Source organism: Anolis sagrei, chromosome 3, assembly GCF_037176765.1.
Source record: "Anolis sagrei isolate rAnoSag1 chromosome 3, rAnoSag1.mat, whole genome shotgun sequence".
Classification (NCBI taxonomy): Eukaryota; Metazoa; Chordata; class Lepidosauria; order Squamata; family Dactyloidae; genus Anolis; species Anolis sagrei.
This window is the reverse complement of record NC_090023.1, coordinates 169,118,018-169,130,097: the sequence shown is the minus strand read 5'-3', so window position 1 is coordinate 169,130,097 and position 12,080 is coordinate 169,118,018. Positions and strand designations below refer to the sequence as shown.

The 12,080-nt window shown below is 40.3% G+C and overlaps 1 protein-coding gene across 1 annotated transcript in view; it reads left to right on the top strand.

Moving 5' to 3' along the window:
• Positions 1 to 12,080, top strand: part of CTNNA3 (catenin alpha 3) — a 1,221,152-nt gene that overhangs the window by 897,050 nt on the left and 312,022 nt on the right. The window contains exon 11 of the mRNA XM_060768919.2: positions 4,509 to 4,665. Within this exon, the coding sequence (XP_060624902.2) occupies positions 4,509 to 4,665 (157 nt within the window). The remainder of the gene's footprint in view (positions 1 to 4,508; positions 4,666 to 12,080) is intronic.

Below are 12,080 nucleotides of genomic sequence, written 5' to 3'. Positions count from 1 at the left end.
CCCAATTGGGAAACAAGTCATTCAGGAAAACCTGGCTGCTCTAAATGAGTTCAAGTCCCCAGGGTCAGATCAACTACACCCAAGAGTATTGAAGGAACTAGCAAAAGTCATTCCCGAACCATTGTCAATCATCTTTGAGAGTTCTTGGAGAACGGGAGAAGTTCCAGCAGATTGGAGGAGGGCCAATGTGGTCCCAATCTTCAAGAAGGGAAAAAAGTGATGACCCAAACAATTACCAGATGGTCAGCCTCATGTCGATACCAGGCAAGATTCTGGAAAAGATTGTTAAGGAAGTGGTCTGCAAACACTTAGAAACAAATGGGGTCATCACTAATAGTCAACATGGATTTATCAAAAACAAGTCATACCAGCCTAATCTGATCTCTTTTTTGATAGAGTTACAAGTTGGGTAGATGCGGAGAATGCCATGGATGTAGCGTACCTGGATTTCAGTAAGGCCTTCGAAAAGGTCCCCCATGATCTTCTGACAAACAAACTAGTCCAATGTGGGCTAGGCAAAACTACGGTGAGGTGGATCTGTAATTGGTTAAATGGACGATCCCAGAGGGTGCTCACCAATGCTTCCTCTTCATCTTGGAAAGAAGTGATGAGCGGAGTGCCGCAGGGTTCCGTCCTGGGCCCGGTCCTGTTCAACATCTTTATTAATAACTTAGATGAAGGGCTAGAAGGCATGATTATCAAGTTTGCAGATGACACCAAATTAGGAGGGATAGCCAATACTCCAGAGGACAGGAGCAGGATTCAAAACGATCTTGACAGATTAGAGAGATGGGCCAAAACTAACAAAATGAAGTTCAACAGGGATAAATGCAAGATACTCCACTTAGGCAGAAAAAACAAAATGCAAAGATACAGAATGGGGGACAATGCCTGGCTCGAGGGTAGTACGTGTGAAAAAGTACAAGTTGAACAAGTTAAACATGAGCCAACAATGTGATGTGGTGGGAAAAAAAACCAATGGGATTTTGGCCTGCATCAATAGGAGCATAGTGTCTAGATCTAGGGAAGTCATGGTACCCCTCTATTCTGCTTTGGTTAGACCACACCTGGAATACTGTGTCCAATTCTGAGCACCACAATTCAAGAGAGATATTGACAAGCTGGAATGTGTCCAGAGGAGGGCGACTGAAATGATCAAGGGTCTGGAATACAAGCCCTATGAGGGGCGGCTTAAGGAGCTGGGCATGTTTAGCCTGAAGAAGAGAAGGCTGAGAGGAGACATGATAGCCATGTATAAATATGTGAGAGGAAGTCACAGGGATGAAGGAGCAAGCTTGTTTTCTGCTTCCCTGGAAACTAGGACGCAAAACAATGGCTTCAAACTACAAGAAAGGAGATTCCATCTGAACATTAGGAAGAACTTCCTGACTGTGAGAGCCGTTCAGCAGTAGAACTCTCTGCCCTGGAGTGTGTTGGAGTCTCCTTCTTTGGAAGCTTTTAAACAGAGGCTGGATGGCCATCTGTTAGGGGTGCGTTGAATGCAATATTCCTGCTTCTTGGTAGGGGGTTGGACTGGATGGCCCTTGAGGTCTCTTCCAACTCTTTGATTCTATGATTCTATGATTCTATACCTATACACTTTCCTTCAGAAAGAGAGACTGATTGATGTATCCACATGCTGACGCTGCTTGGCTGAAGGAGAGAGATTTGGCGTGAATAACTATTATTTAAACAGATTGATGAAAAAGTTGAGGAGGTGGAGGATGAGACGGAGGGGCATCTTTCTTAAAAATTATTTTGGAATGCAATAAAGAGACCCTCATTTTTAAAATAAAAATAATGATGTACTTTTGTTCAGTAAGTGCATTCGTTATATGATAAAAATGAAAAGAAGACAACAAAATATGCAGTCAACCCTCCCTATACACAGGTTCTTCTCCTGGATTCAATCAGCAATGGGTTTACAATATTTGAAAAAAAATTGAAATGCAAACCTTAATTTTTTTGGACACTGAGCACTATACTAATATGCATACTCTGCTGAAGCAGCCTGCCATTTCCAGATCCTCAGGCTGTTTCTGACATTCATTTGAGTTGCTTCTTTTACTATATCATTGTATATCATGGGACTTGAGCACCCATTATTTTGTTGGGGGGAGGGCATGAAACCAAACCCTAGCAGATACTGAGAACCCACTGTATATCATCTTCCCTACAACAGGAAGATTTTACTTGATGATGTCAATTAATGCTTTTTAAAGGACGGAAAATATAACTGGTTTTATTGGGGTATGCAGAATGGATTGAAGAATGTTAGATTACTTTAGAGTTCCTAGTGCCTAGTATCATAGTACCCATTAATATATTGTTGAATAAATAGCTATACATTTTCTTAATAATGAACATCATAAATACCAGGTGATTCAGGATGTTGTTTAGTAATTCTTAATTTCTGTTTATTGTTTCCTTTATTGTTTGTGTGGTTTGACACAATCATTTCTATTATGAAAAAGCATGATTAGAAACACAAGTTGCACCTTTAAAGGATAGGTAATATAGTTTAATGATTGGGATTACTGTGTTTTAATGAACTGTTACCTTGAAAAGCCCATGAATAATGTATATTTCCTGAACATAAAATGTATTCCTTTCAAGGTCTATCCTGATATCTTCTAAGGCTGGGAGAAATGTAACCTTCACCAAAATTCAGAAAGTCTTCCTATTTCAGCAAGAATAATATGCTGTATAAAATTTCAAGGCAGAATGTTAAAACTAGAATGTTAATGTAGGTGTTCAATAACCTTTCACTTTTGCACTTTAGTCTAGGTCACGCCAAAATGCAATGTCAATTTTATGCTTACATTTATGTGTCACATTTTCATGCCATCTGCGTACTGAAAAACATAGTGCTGTGGTGTATGGAGCACAGATCATACATAATTGTCTTCCAGTAGTGGGACTTATAAAAGAATGTTTCCAGATTTTGTTTCTTGTTGTATTTCCTACATTTTGTATATTGATTTACTCTATGACAATATCTTAAGCCTCAGAGGTAAATCTAGCAGTGGTATGTAGGTGGCATTTGAAGGGAAGGATGCAGTAATCATCACACTGTGTGGATTAGAAAAGAAGAGGGTAGATGGCTTGGTAATGCAGTCAGTCATGGCACTGTAGAAAGCTATCTATTTATATAAAAATGCTCTGTGCATAATGAGTATCTTAAAAACAAAAGAACCAATGAATGTAATCACGCCAAATTTGGCAACAAAATGTCTCACAACACAAGGAGTGACCATCACTCAAAACATTATGATTTTGTCATTTGGGAGTTGTAGTTGCTGGCATTTATAGTTCACCTACAATCAAAGAGCATTCTCAACTCCATCAATGATGGAATTGAACCAAACTTGTCACACAGAACTCCCATGACCAACGGAAAATATTGGAAGGGTTTGGTGGGCATTGACCTTGAGTTTGGGAGTTGTAGTTCACCTACATCCAGAGAGCACTGTGGACTCAAACAATGATGGATCTGGACCAAACTTGGCACAAGCACTCAATACGCCCAGATATGAACATAGATGGTGTTTGAGGAAAATAGACCTTAACATTTGGGAGTTGTAGTCACTGACAAAGAAATAGCAAGAAATACTGTTTACCCACAAGCATAAAGAAAGTACATATATTAGAAACCAACACTTTCTCATTACTTTATTTTCCAGATCAACAGACTGGTAGCAGGGGACAGCTAGTATTGAATATAATGCTCTAATTCTGTTAAGATTAGAGCTATTCCTTTATTAGACAGTGTCACATGAAACATAGCCCAGGACTTAAAGTTGGAGCTGCATTTTAACAAATACACTTAACAAGCACTATAAAATACATGTGATAATAGCTTTTACCACTATGGGACCAGAGTGGAGGCCAACAAAATTCTGAGTCACCAACTGAACTGGTACCTGCAAAATCATCCTTTTGCCATTCATAATGGTAGCACTACAAAGGAGACAAATGGAATAGCAAGATTGTGTCTCTCCTCTGACAAATTAGCATGGTGGAAATTGGTTCCAGTTTCCAAGGCACTTAGTTCAAGACCCCAGCATCTTCTGTGTACTTACTTTTTAACTGAATTTTAAATTGCCAAGAAGGTTAGCATGTGAAACATTTTTCAAATGTCTATTTTCATCTGATAGACACAGAGAGATTTTGTAGCACCTTTGAGATAATTTTTTTTTAGTATGAGCTTTCATGGATTACAATAAATACATTAATTTTACAAACGCTCTCAACAAAATAAAGCAGTACATCTCAAATGTGCTGACGATACTTTCCCATTATTTACCCCTTCTTAATTTTTCTCCATTTTATCATGTGTAATATTGTATTTCTGTTTTACATGAAAATTTATACTTTGGTGTTGCATTCTACTGCTAGAGATACCAGGTTGTAATTCAATAGTGTGTATGTATATATGTGTGTGTGTGTAGTTTGCAATTTAGGTATTTGCTTTCTTTTTTAATTATAATATATCTACTTCTGTGCAGGTAATCAATGCTGCTTTAGCTCTTGCAGCCCGGCCCCAAAGCCAAGTGGTGAAAAGCAACATGGAGATATATAAGAGCACATGGGAGAAACACATACGAGTGCTTACGGAAGCCGTGGATGACATTACAAGCATTGATGACTTTCTTGCGGTATCAGGTATGTTGCTTTTGCTTTCATCCTTTCCCTTTGAGATTCTCTTTCTTTTCCCTTCCTCTACGCTTCTTAATGATTATTTGAGAGATGGTACTATCCCTCAGGAAGCTGTGTTATATTATCCAGCCTTCAGTATCTAGCCAGGTGTGAAATTAGTGTGAGGGATAGTGAATATGAAGGCAAAGGAATGCAACTGCTGCCAGCCCCTGTAGGTGGTTTGCAAAAGACAGTGGGGGCTTTTTGTTCCCTCCACCTCAGCCTCTGCTATGACAAAGTGTGCTATGTCTTAGAGCAGGCAGCCCACCAATGGGATACCCATTGATGAACATTAATCATGTTTGCAAGCAGGCATTGAACAGCTCAACATGTACCTCTACTGAGATATTTTAAAGCTCTTTTTAAGAAGCAAAGTAATTTTAATTGTATGCAATTGCTAACAGTTGTGCAAGGACTATTTTGCCACAAGATGAATCTAACAGCAAGAAGTATACAGAAACTTTTACAAGCATTGTGAATACAGCTCAAACCACAGCAGTCAGCAATGGGAAACTCTGCTTCAGTTTCCCACCATAACAAAGCCATTTACATTCATGACAAATACAGGAAGTCAAAAAGACAGTCTAGTCAACTTGGGAATTACTGGATGGTTGACCAATGTCTTATATGACAATTAAAAAGCTGGCACAATAGCACCAAGCCTTGGGCCACTGTATTTGTTTACACTGTAGATAAATATAAACACTGTGAAAAAATATAGGCATGCTAGAGGCATGCCTTGAGTAGGGGTATATCCTTTGGGGGGGGGGGGTGTCTTTGTATTGTTTGTCCAGGATTTGTATTGTTCCAGGATTTGATAAGAAAACAAAGCTGGACTAGCCATCAAGACATGGGATATGTACTAATTTAAGTCATAAATCCAGTTTTGAGTCCCAAGTACAATAGAGATACTGAAGAAATGGGATTGATAGAAGTGCTCACTTTGCATAGTGCAGAGATTTCGCACAATGTAGTTAATAGTATGTAGAGCAGGGCCACTGAAACACATTTTCAGTCTACTTTACTGTTGTAGATTTAAATGTGACAAAATACTTAAGCTAAGTCAGGGTGTACATGATACAAAGATCTAGTATTTTGAAGTTGTCTTGAAACCTGCTTCAGTCTTCTGTGATATATGACCTGCTGTCTTACCGGGCAGGGATGTTGTGGTGGCTGGTGTATCTCACCCATCATCCTCTCATTAGGGTTCTCCTTCCAAAGAGCCTCATACAATCATAGAACCATAGAATCAAAGAGTTGGAAGAGACCTCATGGGCCATCCAGTCTAACCCCCTGCCAAGAAGCAGGAATATTGCATTCAAATCACCCCTGACAGATGGCCATCCAGCCTCTATTTAAAAGCTTCCAAAGAGCCTCCACCACACTCCGGGGTAGAGAGTTCCACTGCTGAACGGCTCTCACAGTCTGGAAGTTCTTCCTCATGTTCAGATGGAATCTCCTTTCTTGTAGTTTGAAGCCACTGAAGCCTCCGCTCTCTGTGCATTTTGGCGCATTTAGCTGGGCAGCTAATCAGGGGCTTTCTCCGGCCTGTGCCTGATCGGCTGAATGCGAACCCCACCTCATTTTGCCTGCAAGGACAATGCAGGGGCAGGCCAGTGCTGGGGCTCAGTCACCTATCAGCTGTCCCCTCCCTCCCACACTGAAATTATATCATTGTATGCATTTATTGCTCTATCGCTTAGTATATTCTCTCATCACAATTTGTGGGCATATGACATGGGCCAGTTTGCGTACCTCCCCCCTTCATTGGTGAGGGGGGGGGGGTGTCCTGGTCTCATAACCAGTATAAAACAAACATGAGAAAAAAATACAGACTTGGAGAAACCTAATGAAATTTAAAATGAAAGGAAATACAAAACATGTATTTGACCATTTGAAGGGTTTCAAACATACAACAGCAGAGGTAGGCAATAGAACAGACCCATTATGTCATGTTTAGTGAAGGAGTTCCTACTCGGCTCTTTCTCAGTTGATCTTATGAAAAATTGTTCTATTAAGCTCAATCAGAGGGAAGAAACACAAGTAAAATAAAGCAGGATGCTTCCATTACCTATGCAGAGAGTACAACAGCCTTAGACTCTCCTTCACCTGTCACTTTCTGGTAGCCATTTCACCAAGCAATTGAACTATGTCCTTTTTTTCCTCCTCTCTCCAACATGCCTTTATTCTGTCATATTCTGCCAGTGCTCCTCAAAGTGTTAGTCCATAGAATGAATCCAGACCATGACCTATTCGATGCCAGTCCCTGGTAGATTTATGGAAAGAGAAACAACAGCTGTGTAGCCAAAATATGGTACCATTCACTGCCTCTTTGGGAGGAGTGGAGAAAACAACTACTAAGTTCCCTATGTTATACATCTTAAGTAGCAGTTTTAGATTTTAAGCCTGAGGATAGTGACTGCTTTGTTTTCCTGTTGAAGACACCCCAGCAACATTTTTGATTTAAGAGAAGGATGGAATGTGTCATACAAAGAATAAACGGATGACAAGAAGGAAATGTACAGTAAATAAGAGGTTTAAGATAGGACAAATAAAAATATCCTACTGACAACTAGAGAGGAACTGAGAGGACTGTACCTGTACAGAACATAAAACCTCAATGCAAGATCAGTCTGAAGACAATCATCCTTATATATATTCCAAACACCTTTCTACAAGCTTGAGGGCTTTAAAGAAAAGCGAGGATGCTTAAGATTCCAGGAAAGGCATTGAATTCTATGCCATATTACCAATGCTCTGTGCATGGCATTTCAGATTACTAACATTGCTGTCTGTGATGCTGGGCACCTGCTAAGCTGGGGGAAAGGAAGTAATTGCCACTTCATCCTCTTCAGCTGCCTCCTAGGCCCTATTACTTTTCAAAGGCTCGGCACAACAGCACCCATTGTATATCAAATGGGCATTGAATTTGTGGAGATAAATGGGTCATGAAACCACCTTTGTCTTACCTAGTTCTTGAATATTGCTTACTAGCAAGAAGAGAGGGAGAAACAAACCACACAGTTGGCTTTAAACTTTCATCTATAGCTGTGTATTCAGTGATGACTGAGAGACCAATTAATAAATGGGCAAGTGTGTTTACAATACTGAATTTTATGCTGTAGGGTATTTTGAAGGAAATCAGGAATTAACCAAATATACTGTGCAAAAGGTTGAGGGGGAAGGTCGAGAAAGAAGTCCTGCTCTCTCATTCCCACCAAACAGGCTTAAGATGGAAGCCCCAGTGAGCAACCTGGTTGCAGCTTTTTGGACCAGCTAAAGTTTCCAAGCACTCTTCAAAGGCAGCCCCATGTACAGCATGTTAGAGTAATCCAGATGGGATGTAACAAAGGCATGTACAGATCTGGCTTCTCAAAGAACAGGCGCAGTTGACAAAGACCCTCCTAAGCACCTCTGATACCTGGGCCGCCAGGTTCAATGCAGAGTTCAAGAGGACCCCCAAGCCCCAAAAGATAAACATATTATTAGTAATGGAAAATGTCCTATCAAATAATACTCACTAAAGACATATTTCACATAATCCAATAAATCTTTATTGGCATATACATAGCAAAAAGGTATAAAATACAGTACAAATAATGGAAAAAGGAACTTCACCTTTGCTACATATTCAGTTTACAGAGTTCGTTCAGGAATCTTGCCACTGAAAGGCAGCAGTTAAAATATTGACAATTTAAAAGCATAATTACTTTATCTGGGTCACTGTGGTTTTTCAAGGAATCTATAACATGTGGTAGTAAGCTAGATCTTGGTTCCTGGTAAAGTGCTGGACATCGCATAATGTTGTGTGACTTCTGGATTAGGCCCTGCTTCCAACTAGGGTGAAAGCATAGCCAGACGCTTTCATCCCAACACAGAAGGCTTCCTTTTCAGGAGGGCAACGATTTCCCCCATGTTATGCTGGCTCCAATTGAGCCAGCACGGAGCCTCCCTGCAAGTGTGATGCTTTCACGTGTGATGGGGAAAGCATAACTAGAGGGAGCATCATGTAGGGTGGCGGATTTGCCCCACTGCTCCTTCTTTCCTTGCCAGAAGTCAGGTGAAGTGGGACGCTTCACTTAAGCTTCCTGATAAAGTCAAATATCCATAGGAAGCATCCACTGGAGAATAGGAACTATACCATTCCAAATGGTGTATAATTGCATAGTGATTAATACTTTGTTTTTTATTTATTTTCCTTCAGACATGGTATTCAAGATGTTTTGTAACGCAGATGAAAATGAAATAAAGCTAGAAACATGATGGCAAACCTATTTAAATAAGTTAGCATAACTAAACACTGAGAGGCAGCCGTGGCTTGAGTATTGGACTAGGGCACTGAGAGACTAGGGTTTGAGTCCCCTTTGAGTCCCCTTTTGGGGGATCAATAATAATAATAATAATAATAATAATAATAATAATAATAATTTGAATCCCTGCTGAGGCATGAAAAACCACAGGGTGACGTCCATTTCAAAGGAAGACAAATGGAACTTCCTTGTGAACAAATTTTGTCAAGAAAATGCTATGATAGGTTCACCATAAGTTCACTATAAGCCAGAAGTGTGATGAAGGCACACAACAGAACACTACTGTTTATAACAATATTATGTCTATTTTAAACAACAATAAGAATATGGTACATACAGCACATGGGCTTTCCAAGGTAGGTGGGGTGTTGCAGCTTGGAACAGCCATGAAATGGGAGTCAATACTCCCTTTTGCCTTTATAGTGGTTAAGGATGTTCCTTTCTAGCCATTACGTAGTCCATGATGCCAGATTGGTCTCTCGTTATCAGTCAGTGTAGAGAGAAAAATTCACCAGCTGCGGAGCAACCACTGCTATTTACTTACATACTTTATAACCAACTCTGGCCACAGATTTTTTTTTTGACCTGCTGAAACTCCCAAACAGATCTAAGGGAGCCTCATGCAGTGTTTATTTCAACAATCCAAATGGGGTGTGTTATTCTAGATAGATCTGGCATTTACCAGAAAAGATGCAGTGGGTGGACTAGCTTTGATTTTGCAAATGCACTTCTGCCTATTGTGGATACCTGACCATTATGGCTTAGGGCTAGGCTCAATAGTTTGTACCCAAGCATTTAACTCCACCCATCACAGGCTAAGTCCCCTTTCTCTGATCTGTGTTTTAACTGACTGACTCTACACTGCCATACAATGCAGCTTGTACTGTATTATAAGGTCAGTGTAGACCCATAAAATGCACTGTTCCCATGAAATGCTGTTCAAGCTGCATTATTTGGCAGTGTAGATTCAGTCTTTGACTTGTCAGCAAGAAAGCCCAATTGGTTTTGCTTTGATTGTTACATTTCATCACTTTCATCACTGACTGGCAACTGATTTGATGATTAGTGCAACTGTGAGACCTTCATTTCTCCAATGTAAACTCAAATGGTGAGCATGAACAGGTTCAGAGACAAAACAGGACTAGAGAGAAAAAAGTGGGAGGATATATAAGTACAAAACTTCAGTTTGCTAAAATACAAACAAATATTTTTTTAAAAGTCTCAAGGGCATTTCCACCCCAAGAAACCACTACAATGTAGATTGGGCATGATTTGTACCCGTGGAATAGAAAACCAGGACATTTGTGATTGGTGTGGCAGGAGGAAATAGAACAGCAGAATATTCCTGTCTAGATGCAAGTTTCACTTGCTATTACTTACAGGAAGCCCCCACTTGTTTGACAGATTAGAGACCATAACACTGTCAAAAAGTGGAAACTGTTTAAATGCCAAGCCATTGTGAACATTAATGTTTAGTGCTTTGATCGCTACAGTGTTGTCAAATGCAAAAACTGTCAAAATCCTGAACCATTATGAATAGTACTATTTAGTGCTCTGGTCCTTAACATGTTGAATAAGCAGGAAAACCTGTATTCTAACAAACACTGAGTTGTGGATTTAACTGTGCACATCAGAGGCAACAACTGAGAGAACAGTCCCGACAGGAAGATGGGTACTGTTTCTGAAACACCATCTCTGTTTCTTTTTTAAATACACAGAGACCCAGATTCTATAACAGGCAGGCATGTAGCTGGGGGGGGGGGGGGCTTGAGGGGCTTCAGCCCCCCCCCCCCCCAATTCTCATGGTGGTTTGCGAGAAGGCCTTACTGGTGCATTATTTAAACTGTTATGTTTATTCATATCATGATCTAATCACCATACTCAATATATCCCATGGGGATATGCATGGGGGTATTGGAGCAATGATACAAAAGTTTTGCTAGGGTAGACCCTCTTTCACTCAGACTCAGCCCCCCCCCCCCGAAACAAACCCAGCCCCCTTGAATTGAAATCCTGGCTACGGGCTTGATAACAGGGATCCACAAACTTTTTAAACAAAGGGACAGGTCACAGTCCCTCAAACTGTTGGAGGGCCAGCTTATAATTCAAAAAAAGACATGAATGAATTCCTATCACACTGCACATATATTATTTGTTGTGCAAAAAACACTTAAATGCAATACAATAATTAAAATGAAGAACAATTTTAACAAATTGTGGGCCGGCTTTTGGCTGATGAGATAGGATTGTTGTTGTGTGCTTTCAAGTTGTTCCAGACTTAGGTTGACGCTGAGCAAGGGCCGGGTAAATGACCTTGGAGGGCCGTATCTGGCTCACGGGCCTTAGTTTGAGGTCCCCTGTTCTATCCCATGTAGATGTAGGAAAGAGAAAATGAAAGCTTCTTCTTCCCATTCCTGATGATCACCATCTTGCTTGAGATTCCTACCAGGCAAGACAGACATTAAACACTCATCTTAAAGAGATATTTTTATTATTTCCCATCCTTTTAAAGGTGTGTTTTTTCTTTTAAAATATTGAAGTTCTCCTCTAGATTTGGATGACTATTGCTATTATTGTTACAATTGCCTCTTGAATTGAGAAACAATTTATCACCAGGCTTTGGAATAAGAGAAGCAAGTAATTTTGCTGTATCAGTAGTATTATTCCTGCAATTTTCTCTGTTGCAGGAACCTTAAAGTGCCAGGCAACATTCCCACCTTCTACGTCTGCCAGCTCCAGTCCCTCCCTTTCACTCGTTTCTTGTTTCCTCAATGTCCTCCCTGTTTGCCAAACTCACCTTTCTCCCCCGCCCCCCTTCTCATTCCCCTGGCCCTCCTTCTCCTTAAGAGATAAAGATCAATTGCTGTTTGGACTCTCTTCCTTTAATTTCCCCAGTACACCTTTACATGCCCTCCTTAGAATTATCAGAGTGAAATCCTGCATGACAATATTGTGGGTGAAGGTGCAAAAAACACCCTGTACCAACTGAATATTAAACAGTAAAGCCTACTTTGCATTTGCCTGAGTGGCAACAACCCCAAAGCAGCAGGAAATGGCCTGGGCCAAGGTTAT